The sequence below is a fragment of the Salmo salar genome, unplaced genomic scaffold (assembly GCF_905237065.1).
Source record: "Salmo salar unplaced genomic scaffold, Ssal_v3.1, whole genome shotgun sequence".
In the NCBI taxonomy this organism is placed as follows: domain Eukaryota; kingdom Metazoa; phylum Chordata; class Actinopteri; order Salmoniformes; family Salmonidae; genus Salmo; species Salmo salar.
In genome coordinates, this window is record NW_025550412.1 from 127,501 (window position 1) to 145,000 (window position 17,500).

Sequence of the window (17,500 nt, forward strand, 5' to 3'; positions counted from 1 at the left end):
GACAGTATAGACAGTAAGGGGTGTTAGCCTTGTGACAGTATAGACAGTAAGGGGTGTTAGCCTTGTGACAGTAAAGACAGTAAGGGGTGTTAGCCTTGTGACAGTAAAGACAGTAAGGGGTGTTAGCCTTGTGACAGTATAGACAGTAAGGGGTGTTAGCCTTGTGACAGTAAAGACAGTAAGGGGTGTTAGCCTTGTGACAGTAAAGACAGTAAGGGGTGTTAGCCTTGTGACAGTATAGACAGTAAGGGGTGTTAGCCTTGTGACAGTATAGACAGTAAGGGGTGTTAGCCTTGTGACAGTATAGACAGTAAGGGGTGTTAGCCTTGTGACAGTATAGACAGTAAGGGGTGTTAGCCTTGTGACAGTATAGACAGTAAGGGGTGTTAGCCTTGTGACAGTATAGACAGTAAGGGGTGTTAGCCTTGTGACAGTATAGACAGTAAGGGGTGTTAGCCTTGTGACAGTATAGACAGTAAGGGGTGTTAGCCTTGTGACAGTATAGACAGTAAGGGGTGTTAGCCTTGTGACAGTAAAGACAGTAAGGGGTGTTAGCCTTGTGACAGTATAGACAGTAAGGGGTGTTAGCCTTGTGACAGTATAGACAGTAAGGGGTGTTAGCCTTGTGACAGTATAGACAGTAAGGGTGTTAGCCTTGTGACAGTATAGACAGTAAGGGGTGTTAGCCTTGTGACAGTATAGACAGTAAGGGGTGTTAGCCTTGTGACAGTAAAGACAGTAAGGGGTGTTAGCCTTGTGACAGTAAAGACAGTAAGGGGTGTTAGCCTTGTGACAGTATAGACAGTAAGGGGTGTTAGCCTTGTGACAGTATAGACAGTAAGGGGTGTTAGCCTTGTGACAGTATAGACAGTAAGGGGTGTTAGCCTTGTGACAGTATAGACAGTAAGGGGTGTTAGCCTTGTGACAGTAAAGACAGTAAGGGGTGTTAGCCTTGTGACAGTATAGACAGTAAGGGGTGTTAGCCTTGTGACAGTATAGACAGTAAGGGGTGTTAGCCTTGTGACAGTATAGACAGTAAGGGGTGTTAGCCTTGTGACAGTATAGACAGTAAGGGGTGTTAGCCTTGTGACAGTATAGACAGTAAGGGGTGTTAGCCTTGTGACAGTATAGACAGTAAGGGGTGTTAGCCTTGTGACAGTATAGACAGTAAGGGGTGTTAGCCTTGTGACAGTAAAGACAGTAAGGGGTGTTAGCCTTGTGACAGTATAGACAGTAAGGGGTGTTAGCCTTGTGACAGTATAGACAGTAAGGGGTGTTAGCCTTGTGACAGTAAAGACAGTAAGGGGTGTTAGCCTTGTGACAGTATAGACAGTAAGGGGTGTTAGCCTTGTGACAGTATAGACAGTAAGGGGTGTTAGCCTTGTGACAGTATAGACAGTAAGGGGTGTTAGCCTTGTGACAGTATAGACAGTAAGGGGTGTTAGCCTTGTGACAGTAAAGACAGTAAGGGGTGTTAGCCTTGTGACAGTAAAGACAGTAAGGGGTGTTAGCCTTGTGACAGTAAAGACAGTAAGGGGTGTTAGCCTTGTGACAGTATAGACAGTAAGGGGTGTTAGCCTTGTGACAGTATAGACAGTAAGGGGTGTTAGCCTTGTGACAGTATAGACAGTAAGGGGTGTTAGCCTTGTGACAGTATAGACAGTAAGGGGTGTTAGCCTTGTGACAGTAAAGACAGTAAGGGGTGTTAGCCTTGTGACAGTATAGACAGTAAGGGGTGTTAGCCTTGTGACAGTATAGACAGTAAGGGGTGTTAGCCTTGTGACAGTATAGACAGTAAGGGGTGTTAGCCTTGTGACAGTATAGACAGTAAGGGGTGTTAGCCTTGTGACAGTAAAGACAGTAAGGGGTGTTAGCCTTGTGACAGTATAGACAGTAAGGGGTGTTAGCCTTGTGACAGTAAAGACAGTAAGGGGTGTTAGCCTTGTGACAGTATAGACAGTAAGGGGTGTTAGCCTTGTGACAGTAAAGATCTGGGTTTTTTCACTAATTTAGTTCCTTTTCCGTCTCTAATTGTGCACCAATATTGAATTTTGAAAAGCTTGTTATATTAAATGAAGTGACCTATAATATAGACCACATGAATAATTCAATAAGTCAGATTTTTTTATATGAATAAAGACTCGCTAAAGTGCAAATATTCATCCTTTTGACATGTCCCTCGTTCCTTCTAGGAAGAGTTTAACCCAAAATGTCAAAAGGTTTTCACCATCACTGCAAAGCCCTACATTCTTAGAAACCAAAATGCTACAGTGCCTTCATATTCCTAGACTTCTTCCCCCCCCCCCCCCCCAAAAAAATAATTATGTTACAACCTGAAAAAAAAAAACACTAAAATATATTTTTGGGCATTTTTGCAAATTTATTGAAAATTAAATACCCCTGAGTCAATACATGATACAATCCTCGTTGGCACTGATTACAGCTGTGATTCTTTCTGGTTATAAGTCTCTAAGAGCTTTGCACACTTGCATTGTACAATATTTTGCACTTGTAACGGTCGTCGTTGGATGGAGTAGAAGTGGACCAAAGCGCAGCGTGGTAAGTGCTCATGATTCTTTATTATCACAACACACTCAAACAAAACAACAAAAGGTGAAAACAGAAAACAGGCAACAGAGGCTAAACAGAAAACAACCTCCCACAAACCCAGGAAGAAAACAGACTGCCTAAGTATGATTCCCAATCAGAGACAACGATAGACAGGGCGTGACAGCACTACTCTTTTTCAAATTCTTCAATCTCTGTCAAGTTGGTTGTTGATCATTGCTAGACAGCCATTTTCAAGTCTTGCAATACATTTTCAAGCTGATTTAAGTCAAAACTGTAACTCAGCCACACAGGAACATTCACAGTCCTCTTGGTCTGTGAAGTCCAGTGAAGATTTGGCCTTGTGTTTCAGGTTACTGTCCTGCTGAAAGGTGCATTTGTCTCCCAGTGTCTGTTGGAAAGCAGACTGAACCAGGGTTTCCTCCATGATTTTGCCTGTGCTTATATGCCGTTCTTTTTATCCCCCCCCACGCAAAACTCCCTAGTCATTGCCCATGCCAAGCATACCCATAACATGATGCAGCCACCACCATGATTGAAAATATGAGTTTTACTCAGTGATGTGTTGTGTTGGATTTGCCCCAAACATAAAGGTTTGTATTCAGGACATTAAGTTAATTTCTTTGACACATTTTTTGCAGTTTTAATTTAGTGCCTTACTGCAAACAGGATGCGTGTTTAGGAATATTTGTATTTTGCCCAGGCCTCCTTCTTTTCACTCTGTCATTTAGGTTAGTATTGTGGAGTAACTACAATATTGTTGATCCATCCTCAGTTTTCTCCTATCACAGCCATTAAACTCTGTAACTGTTTGAAAGTCCCCATTGGCCTCATGGTGAAATCCGTGAGTGGTTTCCTTCCTCTCCGGTATCTGAGTTAGGAAGGACGCCTGTATCTTTGTAGTGACTGGGTGTATTGATACACCATCCAAAAGTGAAATTAATAACTTCACCATGCTCAAAGGATAGTCAATATCTGCTAGTCTACCAATAGGTGCCCTTCTTTGGAAAACCTTGGAAAACCTTCCTGGTCTTTGTGGTTGAATCTGTGTTTGATTTTTGCTCGACTGAGAGACTGAGAGACCTTATAGATAATGGTATGTCTGGTGTACAGAGATGAGGAAGTCATAAAAAATCATTTTGAACTCTATTATTGTACACAGAGTCCATGCAACTTATTATGTGACTTGTTAAGCACATTTTTACTACTGAAGGTAGTTAGGCCATAACAAAGGGGTTGAATACTTATTAACTTCATTTTTTATGAATTTGTAAAAATGTCTAAAAACATAATTCCACTTTGACATATGGCCATATAGGCCAGTGACACAAAATCTCAACATAATGCATTTTAAAATCATGCTGTAACAACAAAATGTCAAGGGTTGTGAATACTTTCTGTAACACAACATGCCTACCACTTTGAAGATGCAAAATATTTTTTCTTGTGAAACAAACAAGAAATAAGACAGAAAAATAGAAAACTTGAGAGTGCATAACTATTCACCCCCCCCCAAAGTCAATACTTTGTAGAGCCGTATGCTTAGGGTCATTGTCCTGCTGGAAGGTGAACCTCCGTCCCAGTCTCAAATCTCTGGAAGACAAACTGGTTTCACTGAAGAATTTCCCTGTATTTAGCACCATCCATCATTCCTTCTATTCTGATCAGTTTCCCAGTCCCTGCCCATGAAAAACATCCCCACAGCATGATGCTGCCACCACCATGCTTCACTGTGAGGATGGTGTTCTCGGGGTGATGAGAGGTGTTGGGTTTGTGCCAGACATAGCGTTTTCCTTGATGGGCAAAAAGCTCAATTTTAGTCTCATCTGACCAGAGTACCTTCTTCCATATGTTTGGGGAGTCTCCTACATGCCTTTTGGCGAACACCAAATTAGTTTCTTATTTTTTTCTTTAAGCAATGGCTTTTTTCTGGCCACTCTTCCGTAAAACCCAGCTCTGTGAAGAGTACGGCTTAAAGTGGTCCTATGGACAGATACTCCAATCTCCCCTGTGGAGCTTTGTGTGCTCCTTCAGCGTTATCTTTGGTCTCTTTGTTGCCTCTCTGATTAATGCCCTCCTTGCCTGGTCCGTGAGTTTTTGTGGGCGGCCCTCTCTTGGGGATTCGTGGTTTATTTTTAAGATGAGATTGTCAACCCCTATTAAGGCCGCATGCTTCCCAGCCCAAACATTTCAGGAAAAATACATTTTGTGACTTTTGTCAGCAAGGGTTCATTCGACTGTTCAGGCACACAAAATATTTTCTCTAGGCCAGCCGAAGTCGTTAGCTGAAGTCTACACCCCCTCGTCGGCGATTGGTCAACAGTAGGGATTCTTCAATTAAGTGTAAAATTGTGCGACTCAGATCTCCTCTGCAAATTAATGACAGATTTCTTGAGTTATCTTAGATTAATTCAGACTACTTTGAGCAAGTGTTTTCTGGCTACTGTGTATCAAAACGGACAAACAGTACAATTGTCATCTGATTTGCTGCCTCAGAACATGAAATAGACTGCCTGTCTTGTGTTTGCAATACAGTTATAACAGACAACAATGTTCATACCAACATGTCGATCATGTATGTTGTGTACAACAATGAAAGCTGCATGTAGGTTAATACCCCTCCTGAGAAAATAACATGAAATCGCACTTGAGGCATGTAATTTATAGTTTGAACATGTTGACCAGATCTTTAATGTACAACATGAATTTCCCTCAATGTCAGTGAGGGGGAAATGGGAACACTGAGCAGAAACTACATAGGCAGCATAGTGGACAGCAGCAGTGGGAACAAGAGCAGAGGGGACAGCAACAGTTTGGGAAGAAGATGGGACAGCATAGTGGACAGTAGCAGTGGGAACAAGAGCAGAGGGGACAGCAGCAGTTTGGGAAGAAGATGGGACAGCATAGTGGACAGTAGTTTCGTAAAAATAATCCTACCACTCCGTTACTTTAACTGTGACATACTATAGTATTTATTTATTTATTTGTTTACTATAGTATTTATTTATTTATTTGTTTACTATAGTATTTATTTATTTATTTGTTTACTATAGTATTTATTTATTTATTTGTTTACTATAGTATTTATTTATTTATTTGTTTACTATAGTATTTATTTATTTATTTGTTTACTATAGTATTTATTTATTTATTTGTTTACTATAGTATTTATTTATGTATTTGTTTACTATAGTATTTATTTATTTGTTTACTATAGTATTTATTTATTTATTTGTTTACTATAGTATTTATTTATTTATTTATTGACTATAGTATTTATTTATTTAATCTCTTGAGATCGGAAAAATCATTTTTTTATTAAGTGAAATCAAACGTTGTTTTTTTTTCTTCTTTCAAATTACACAACTTACCTGAACTGAACACACACACACACACACACACACACACACACACACACACACACACACACACACACACACACACACACACACACACACACACACACACACACACACACACACACGCACGCCACACACACACACACACACACACACACACACACAGTAAAGCTAACGTTGTTGTGTGTACTCACCTCTTCTTCTTCAGTGGTTTAAATACCAGAAACAGAGGATGCTTTGGGATGAGAGCTGGATCATCGACTTCAGGCAGATCAAACACGGTACTGCTGTACTATTCTATACCAGGCTGATCAAACACGGTACTGCTGTACTATTCTATACCAGGCTGATCAAACATGGTACTGCTGTACTATTCTATACCAGGCTGATCAAACACGGTACTGCTGTACTATTCTATACCAGGCTGATCAAACACGGTACTGCTGTACTATTCTATACCAGGCTGATCAAACATGGTACTGCTGTACTATTCTATACCAGGCTGATCAAACACGGTACTGCTGTACTATTCTATACCAGGCTGATCAAACATGGTACTGCTGTACTATTCTATACCAGGCTGATCAAACACGGTACTGCTGTACTATTCTATACCAGGCTGATCAAACATGGTACTGCTGTACTATTCTATACCAGGCTGATCAAACACGGTACTGCTGTACTATTCTATACCAGGCTGATCAAACATGGTACTGCTGTACTATTCTATACCAGGCAGATCAAACACGGTACTGCTGTACTATTCTATACCAGGCTGATCAAACATGGTACTGCTGTACTATTCTATACCAGGCTGATCAAACACGGTACTGCTGTACTATTCTATACCAGGCTGATCAAACACGGTACTGCTGTACTATTCTATACCAGGCTGATCAAACATGGTACTGCTGTACTATTCTATACCAGGCAGATCAAACACGGTACTGCTGTACTATTCTATACCAGGCTGATCAAACATGGTACTGCTGTACTATTCTATACCAGGCTGATCAAACATGGTACTGCTGTACTATTCTATACCAGGCTGATCAAACATGGTACTGCTGTACTATTCTATACCAGGCTGATCAAACATGGTACTGCTGTACTATTCTATACCAGGCTGATCAAACACGGTACTGCTGTACTATTCTATACCAGGCTGATCAAACATGGTACTGCTGTACTATTCTATACCAGGCTGATCAAACACGGTACTGCTGTACTATTCTATACCAGGCTGATCAAACATGGTACTGCTGTACTATTCTATACCAGGCTGATCAAACACGGTACTGCTGTACTATTCTATACCAGGCTGATCAAACATGGTACTGCTGTACTATTCTATACCAGGCTGATCAAACATGGTACTGCTGTACTATTCTATACCAGGCTGATCAAACATGGTACTGCTGTACTATTCTATACCAGGCTGATCAAACACGGTACTGCTGTACTATTCTATACCAGGCTGATCAAACATGGTACTGCTGTACTATTCTATACCAGGCTGATCAAACACGGTACTGCTGTACTATTCTATACCAGGCTGATCAAACATGGTACTGCTGTACTATTCTATACCAGGCTGATCAAACATGGTACTGCTGTACTATTCTATACCAGGCTGATCAAACACGGTACTGCTGTACTATTCTATACCAGGCTGATCAAACATGGTACTGCTGTACTATTCTATACCAGGCTGATCAAACATGGTACTATACTATTCTATACCAGGCTGATCAAACATGGTACTGCTGTACTATTCTATACCAGGCTGATCAAACACGGTACTGCTGTACTATTCTATACCAGGCAGATCAAACATGGTACTGCTGTACTATTCTATACCAGGCTGATCAAACATGGTACTGCTGTACTATTCTATACCAGGCTGATCAAACATGGTACTGCTGTACTATTCTATACCAGGCTGATCAAACATGGTACTGCTGTACTATTCTATACCAGGCTGATCAAACACGGTACTGCTGTACTATTCTATACCAGGCTGATCAAACACGGTACTGCTGTACTATTCTATACCAGGCTGATCAAACACGGTACTGCTGTACTATTCTATACCAGGCTGATCAAACACGGTACTGCTGTACTATTCTATACCAGGCTGATCAAACACGGTACTGCTGTACTATTCTATACCAGGCTGATCAAACACGGTACTGCTGTACTATTCTATATGTGTCAAATATATATTTTAAAGCTCTTCTGTCTTTTTCAATGTGTTATTTATGTTGATTATATTCTAACACTGCTACCCTCCCTCCCTCCCCTCTCTCTCTCTCTCCTCCCTCCACTCTCTTTCTCTGCTCCCACCTGCCCCTCCCCCCTTCCCCCTGCTCCCCTCTCTTCTCTCTCTCCCTCCCTCCCTCCCCTCTCTCTCTCCTCCCTCCCTCCACTCTATTTCTCTCCTCATCTCCCCTCCTCCCCTCTCTTTCTCTCCTCCCACCCGCGCCTCCCCCTGCTCCCCTCTCTTCTCTCTCCTCCCTCCCTCCCTCCCTCCCTCCCTCCCTCCCTCCCTCCCTCCCTCCCTCCCTCCCTCTCTCTCTCTCTCTCTCTCCCTCCCTCCCTCCCCTCTCTCTCTCCTCCCTCTCTCCCCTCTCTTCTCTCTCCTCCCTCCCTCCCCTCTCTTCTCTCTCTCCCTCCCTCCTTCCCCTCTCTCTCTCCTCCCTCTCTCCACTCTATTTCTCTCCTCCTCCCCTCTCTTCTCTCTCCTCCTCCCCCCCAGATCAGATAGCCAGGACTACTATGGGCAGTATCCTGTCTGCCCCTATTGCTAACAGTGATTCCAACGCCAGCTGTGTCACTGCTCTCAGCTCCTGCACAACCCACGCTAACTCACGCAAACAACTGTTCACACACACCGGGATATAGTGAGTCTCTGTAACACACCGGGACAGAGTGAGTCTCTGTAACACACACACACCGGGACAGAGTGAGTCTCTGAAACACACATACACCGGGACAGAGTGAGTCTCTGAAACACACACACACCGGGACAGAGTGAGTCTCTGAAACACACACACACCGGGACAGAGTGAGTCTCTGTAACACACACACACACCGGGACATACTGAGTCTCTGTAACACACACACACCGGGACAGAGTGAGTCTCTGTAACACACCGGGATATAGTGAGTGTCTCTGAAACACACACAGACACACACACCGGGACAGAGTGAGTCTCTGAAACACAGACAGACAGACAGACAGACAGACAGACAGACAGACAGACAGACAGACAGACAGACAGACAGACAGACAGACAGACAGACAGACAGACAGACAGACAGACAGACAGACAGACAGACAGACAGACAGACAGACAGACAGAGCTGTTAATTATATAGTATACCTGTTGATTCTATAGTATACCTGTTGATTCTATAGTATACCAGTTGATTCTATAGTATACCTGTTAATTATATAGTATACCTGTTGATTCTATAGTATACCTTTTAATTATATAGTATACCTGTTAATTATATAGTATACCTGTTGATTCTATAGTATACCAGTTGATTCTATAGTATACCTGTTAATTATATAGTATACCTGTTGATTCTATAGTATACCTGTTAATTCTATAGTATACCTGTTGATTCTATAGTATACCTGTTGATCCTATAGTATACCTGTTGATCCTATAGTATACCTGTTAATTCTATAGTATACCTGTTGATTATATAGTATTCATGTTGATTATATAGTATACATGTTGATTATATAGTATTCATGTTGATTATATAGTATACCTGTTAATTATATAGTATACTTGCTAATCCTGTAGTAAACCTGTTGATTCTATAGTATACCTGTTGATCCTATAGTATACCTGTTGATCCTATAGTATACCTGTTAATTCTATAGTATACCTGTTGATTATATAGTATTCATGTTGATTATATAGTATACATGTTAATTATATAGTATACCTGTTGATTATATAGTATTCATGTTGATTATATAGTATACATGTTAATTATATAGTATACCTGTTGATTATATAGTATTCATGTTGATTCTATAGTATACCTGTTGATTATATAGTATTCATGTTGATTATATAGTATTCATGTTGATTATATAGTATACATGTTAATTATATAGTATACCTGTTGATTATATAGTATTCATGTTGATTATATAGTATTCATGTTGATTATATAGTATACCTGTTAATTATATAGTATACCTGTTGATTATATAGTATTCATGTTGATTATATAGTATACATGTTAATTATATAGTATACCTGTTGATTATATAGTATTCATGTTGATTCTATAGTATACCTGTTGATTATATAGTACACCTGTTGATTATATAGTATTCATGTTGATTATATAGTATACCTGTTGATTATATAGTATTCATGTTGATTATATAGTATACATGTTAATTATATAGTATACCTGTTGATTATATAGTATACATGTTGATTCTATAGTATACCTGTTGATTCTATAGTATACCTGTTGATTATATAGTATACCTGTTGATTATATAGTACACCTGTTATTTCTGTAGTAAACCTGTTAATTTTATAGTATACCTGTTGATCCTATAGTATACCTGTTGATCCTATAGTATACCTGTTGATTATATAGTATTCATGTTGATTATATAGTATACCTGTTGATTCTATAGTATACCTGTTGATTCTATAGTATACCTGTTGATTATATAGTATTCATGTTGATTCTATAGTATACCTGTTGATTATATAGTATACATGTTGATTATATAGTATTCATGTTGATTATATAGTATACATGTTGATTATATAGTATACCTGTTGATTATATAGTATACATGTTGATTCTATAGTATACCTGTTGATTCTATAGTATACCTGTTGATTATATAGTATACCTGTTGATTATATAGTATACATGTTGATTCTATAGTATACCTGTTGATTCTATAGTATACCTGTTGATCCTATAGTATACCTGTTGATTCTATAGTATACCTGTTAATTATATAGTATACCTGTTGATTATATAGTATACATGTTGATTATATAGTATACCTGTTGATTCTATAGTATACCTGTTGATTATATAGTATACCTGTTGATTCTATAGTATACCTGTTGATTCTATAGTATACCTGTTGATTCTATAGTATACCTGTTGATTATATAGTATACATGTTGATTATATAGTATACATGTTGATTCTATAGTATTCATGTTGATTCTATAGTATACCTGTTGATTATATAGTATACCTGTTAATTATATAGTATACATGTTGATTATATAGTATACATGTTGATTCTATAGTATACCTGTTGATTATATAGTATACCTGTTAATTATATAGTATACATGTTGATTATATAGTATACCTGTTGATTATATAGTATACCAGTTGATTATATAGTATACATGTTGATTCTATAGTATACCTGTTGATTCTATAGTATACCTGTTGATTCTATAGTATACCTGTTGATTCTATAGTATACCTGTTGATTCTATAGTATACCTGTTGATCCTATAGTAAACCTGTTGATCCTATAGTATACCTGTTGATTATATAGTATACCTGTTGATTATATAGTATTCATGTTGATTATATAGTATACATGTTAATTATATAGTATACCTGTTGATTCTATAGTATTCATGTTGATTCTATAGTATACCTGTTGATTCTATAGTATACATGTTGATTATATAGTATACATGTTGATTCTATAGTATACCTGTTGATTCTGTAGTATACCTGTTGATTCTATAGTATACCTGTTGATTCTATAGTAAACCTGTTGATTCTCTCCTCTAGTGATGGAAGGACAGTGGCCATCAAGCGGATTCAGACCAAGACCTTTTCTCTGTCCAAGACCATCAGACGAGAGGTCAAGCAAGTCAGGTGGGGACAATAGAGGTCAACAGGTCAGGTGGGGACAATAGAGGTCAACAGGTCAGGTGGGGACAATAGAGGTCAACAAGTCAGGTGGGGACAATAGAGGTCAACAGGTCAGGTGGTGACAATAGAGGTCAACAAGTCAGGTGGGGGCAATAGAGGTCAACAAGTCAGGTGGGGACAATAAAGGTCAACAGGTCAACAAGTCAGGTAGGGACAATAGAGGTCAACAGGTCAGGTAGGGACAATAGAGGTCAACAAGTCAGGTTGGGACAATAGAGGTCAACAGGTCAACAAGTCAGGTAGGGACAATAGAGGTCAACAAGTCAGGTGGGGACAATATTTGTATTTTTCTCTACAGGTAGCTCCCAGTTTATGCTGTAGAAGTGTGGAATATTATGCATAAAAATGAAGCAAAGTACTTGAGATCTATAATTTATATAATAATATGGATGGACTAGCAAGCTCTCATTTCATATTCTCTAACCTCTGTCCAATAGGGAGCTGGACCACCCTAACCTGTTAGTTCTCTGACCTCTAACCTCTGTCCAATAGGGATTATGACCACTCTAACCTGTTAGTTCTCTGACCTTTAACCTCTGTCCAATAGGGAGCATGACCACTCTAACCTGTTAGTTCTCTGACCTCTAACCTCTGTCCAATAGGGAGCATGACCACTCTAACCTGTTAGTTCTCTGACCTCTGTCCAATAGGGAGCATGACCACCCTAACCTGTTAGTTCTCTGACCTCTAACCTCTGTCCAATAGGGAGCTGGACCACCCTAACCTGTTAGTTCTCTGACCTCTAACCTCTGTCCAATAGGGAGCATGACCACCCTAACCTGTTAGTTCTCTGACCTCTGTCCAATAGGGAGCTGGACCACCCTAACCTGTTAGTTCTCTGACCTCTAACCTCTGTCCAATAGGGAGCATGACCACTCTAACCTGTTAGTTCTCTGACCTCTGTCCAATAGGGAGCTGGACCACCCTAACCTGTTAGTTCTCTGACCTCTAACCTCTGTCCAATAGGGAGCATGACCACCCTAACCTGTTAGTTCTCTGACCTCTAACCTCTGTCCAATAGGGAGCATGACCACTCTAACCTGTTAGTTCTCTGACCTCTAACCTCTGTCCAATAGGGAGCATGACCACTCTAACCTGTTAGTTCTCTGACCTCTGTCCAATAGGGAGCTGGACCACCCTAACCTGTGTAAGTTCTTTGGAGGTTGTGTGGAGATTCCTAACGTAGCCATCATCACAGAGTACTGTCCTAAAGGAAGCCTGAACGATGTCCTGCTGAACGATGAGATACCGCTCAACTGGGGATTCAGGTACTGTACACACACACACACACACACACACACACACACACACACACACACACACACACACACACACACACACACACACACACACACACACACACACACACACCTCTCAACTGGGGATTGAAGTGGATGTCCTAACCCCTGACCTCTTGTGTGGGGGTTCCCTAACCTTTACCCCAGACCCTTGACCCCTGACATCTAACCCTTGACCTCATTGTGTTTGTGTTGCAGTTTCTCGTTTGCTACAGACATAGCCAGAGGGAGGTCCTACCTCTAACCCTTGACCTCACTGTGTGTTGCAGGTTCTCCTTTGCCACAGATATAGCCCGAGGAATGTCCTACATCTAACCCTTGACCTCATTGTGTTTGTATTGCAGATTCTCGAGAGCCTGGTTCCTCTCTAGGTTTCTTCCTAGGTTTTGGCCTTTCTAGGGAGTTTTTCCTAGCCACCGTGCTTCTACACCTGTATTACTTGCTGTTTGGGGTTTTAGGCTGGGTTTCTGTACAGCACTTTGAGATATCAACTGATGTAAGAAGGGCTATATAAATACATTTGATTTGATTTGCAGGTTCTCCTTTGCCACAGATATAGCCCGAGGAATGTCCTACCTCTGACCCTTGACCTCACTGTGTGTTGCAGGTTCTCCTTTGCTACAGACATAGCCAGAGGAATGTCCTACCTCCACCAACACAGGATCTGTCACGGCCGCCTCAAATCACTCAACTGTGTTCTGGATGACCGCTGGGTCTGCAAAATCACTGGTAACCTTTAACCCCTGACCTATAATAATCCCTAGCCTGTACACTGTAAAAACCTGCCCACCTGGTCTGCGAGATCACTGGTAACCTTTAACCCCTGACCTTTACCCCCTGACCTATAATAATCCATAGTCTGTACACTGTAAAATCTTCCCGCCTGGTCTGCAAGATCCCTGGTAACCTTTAACCCCTGACCTTTACCCTATAACCAATGACCTCACCTCTGACTTTTAACCTAGCCAGGCCTGGGTTCAAATACTATTTGTAGTCATTTTTAACATTTTATCGGTTTTCGATTGAGCTAGACTGGCTTAACTCCCACCATATGATAGTCACAAAACTACAACTCCCACCATCTGATAGCCACAAAACTACAACTCCCACCATCTAATAGTCACAAAACTACAACTCCCACCATCTGATAGTCACGAAACTACAACTCCCACCATCTGATAGTCACAAAACTACAACTCCCATCAAATGATAGTCACAAAACTACAACTCCCACCATCTAATAGTCACAAAACTACAACTCCCACCATCTGATAGTCACGAAACTACAACTCCCACCATCTAATAGTCACAAAACTACAACTCCCACCATCTGATAGTCACAAAACTACATCTCCCACCATCTGATAGTCACAAAACTACAACTCCCACCATCTGATAGTCACAAAACTACAACTCCCACCATCTGATAGTCACAAAACTACAACTCCCACCATCTAATAGTCACAAAACTACAACTCCCACCATCTGATAGTCACAAAACTACAACTCCCACCATCTGATAGTCACAAAACTACATCTCCCACCATCTGATAGTCACAAAACTACAACTCCCACCATCTGATAGTCACAAAACTACAACTCCCACCATCTAATAGTCACAAAACAACAACTCCCACCATCTGATAGTCACAAAACTACAACTCCCACCATCTGATAGTCACAAAACTACAACTCCCACCATCGGATAGTCACAAAACTGCAACTCCCACCATCTGATAGTCACAAAACTACAACTCCCACCATCTGATAGTAACAAAACTACAATGCCCACCATCTGATAGTCACAAAACTACAACTCCCACCATCTGATAGTCACAAAACTACAACTCCCACCATCTATCACTCCAGGCAAGGTAGTCTGGTCTGAACCTCTAAGCCTTTCCAGATTACTGTCTGACCATCTATCGGAGGGAGGACGCTGCGGAACCCCTGTCATCCTATCAGATGAGACTGAGAGAAGTGTACACGCCTCCTGAGTGCCAGACATCCAACCAGGAACCGACCCTGCCCGGGGACGTCTTCAGGTGACACACACACACGCACACACACACATGCGCGCACGCACGCACACACGCACCCACGCACACACACACCCACACATACACACGGATGTACATAAACACACACACACTTTCACTCAAGTATCTATGAACTTGTATATCTCTTTCCAGCTACTCAATAATTCTACTGGAGATAGCCACTCGAAGTGACCCTGTCCCAGTAAGTGGATGTTGGAGGAGGAATGTGTGTGTGTGTGTGTGTGCGTGTGTGTGTGTTTGTCTGTGTGTGTGTACTGTTTAAGGGGCATGTGTGTGTGTGTGTGTGTGTGTGTGTGTGTGTGTGTGTGTGTGTGTGTGTGTGTGTGTGACTGACCATAACCTGTATCTCTTCATCGGCTTCTGTTGAGTAGCGAACCGCACTACCATTTCCAGTCGTGGCCAAAAGTTTACAGAATGACACAAATATTAATTTTCACAGTCTGCTGCCTCGGTTTGCATGATGGCAATTTGCATATACTCCAGAATGTTAGGAAGAGTGATCAGATGAATTGCAATTAATTGCAAAGTCCCTCTTTGCCATGCAAATTAACTGAATCCACAAAAAAACATTTCCACTGCAATTCAGGCCTGCCACATTTCAGCCCTGACATCATGTCAGTGATTCTCTCGTTAACACAGGTGTGAGTGTTGACGAGGACAAGGCTGGAGATCACTCTGTCATGCTGATTGAGTTCGAATAACAGACTGGAAGCTTCAAAAGGAGGGTGGTCCTTGGAATCATTGTTCTTCCTCTGTCAACCATGGTTACCTGCAAGGAAACACGTGCTGTCATCATTGCATTGCACTAAAATGACTTCACGAGCAAGGATATTGCTGCCAGTAAGATTGCACCTAAATCAACCATTTATCGGATCATCAAGAACTTCAAGGAGAGCAGTTCAATTGTTGTGAAGAAGGCTTCAGGGCGCCCAAGAAATTCCAGCAAGCTCCTAAAGTTGATTCACCTGCAGGATCGGGGCACCACCAGTACAGAGCTTGCTCAGGAATGGCAGCAGGCAGTTGTGAGTGCATCTGCACGCACAGTCAAGCGAAGACTTTTGGAGGATGGCCTGGTGTCAAGAAGGGCAGCAAAGAAGCCACTTCTCTCCAGGAAAAACATCAGGGACAGACTGATATTCTGCAAAAGGTACAGGGATTGGACTGCTGAGAACTGGGGTAAAGTCATTTTCTCTGATGAATCCCCTTTCCGATTGTTTGGGGAATCCGGAAAAAAGCTTGTTCGGAGAAGACAAGGTGAGCGGTACCATCAGTCCTGTGTCATGCCAACAGTAAAGCATCCTGAGACCATTCATGTTTGGGTTGCTTCTCAGCCAAGGGGGTGGACTCACTCACAATTTTGCCTATGAACACAGCCATGGATAAAGAATGGTACCAACACATCCTCCGAGAGCAACTTCTCCCAACCATCCAGGAACAGTTTGGTGACGAACAATGCCTTTTCCAGCCTGATGGAGCACCGTGCCATAAGGCAAAAGTGATAACTAAGTGGCTTGGGGCAAATAAACATCAATATTTTAGGTCCATGGCCAGGAAACTCCCCAAACCTTAATCTCATTGAGAGCTTGTAGTCAATCCTCAAGAGGTGGGTCGACAAACAAAAACTCACAAATTCTGACGAACTCCAAGCATTGATTATGCAAGAATGGGCTGCCATCAGTCAGGATGTGGCCCAGAAGTTAATTGACAGCATGCCAGGGCAGATTGCAGAGGTCTTGAAAAAGAAGGGTCAACACTGCAAATATTGACTCTTTGCATCAACTTCATGTAATTGTCAATAAAATTGTAACATCTGACAAAAATATCTAGACACTGAAGCAGCAAACTTTGTGGAAATTAATATTTGTGTCATTCTCAAAACTTTTGGCCATGACTGTATAATCCCAGCTAACAACATTCACCCTCCATTCACCCTCCATTCACCCTCCATTCACCCTCCATTCACCATCCATTCACCCTCCATTCATCCATCCATTCACCCTCCATTCACCATCCATTCACCCTCCATTCACCCATCCATTCACCCTCCATTCACCCTCCATTCACCCATCCATTCACCATCCATTCACCCTCCATTCATCCATCCATTCACCCTCCATTCACCATCCATTCACCCTCCATTCACCCATCCATTCACCCTCCATTCACCCTCCATTCACCCATCCATTCATACAAACAAAGTTCCTTTCTAAGAACCATTGTAAAAGCATTAGATGTATCTTCATCG

The 17,500-nt window shown here is 41.3% G+C and overlaps 1 protein-coding gene across 1 annotated transcript in view; it reads left to right on the plus strand.

The window, feature by feature from the left end:
• Positions 1-17,500, plus strand: part of LOC106593473 (atrial natriuretic peptide receptor 2-like) — a 36,717-nt gene that overhangs the window by 6,473 nt on the left and 12,744 nt on the right. The window contains exons 8-14 of the mRNA XM_045713744.1: positions 6,136-6,208; positions 8,686-8,830; positions 11,754-11,840; positions 13,022-13,165; positions 13,803-13,924; positions 15,102-15,240; positions 15,388-15,436. Coding sequence (XP_045569700.1) covers positions 6,136-6,208; positions 8,686-8,830; positions 11,754-11,840; positions 13,022-13,165; positions 13,803-13,924; positions 15,102-15,240; positions 15,388-15,436 — 759 coding nt within the window. The remainder of the gene's footprint in view (positions 1-6,135; positions 6,209-8,685; positions 8,831-11,753; positions 11,841-13,021; positions 13,166-13,802; positions 13,925-15,101; positions 15,241-15,387; positions 15,437-17,500) is intronic.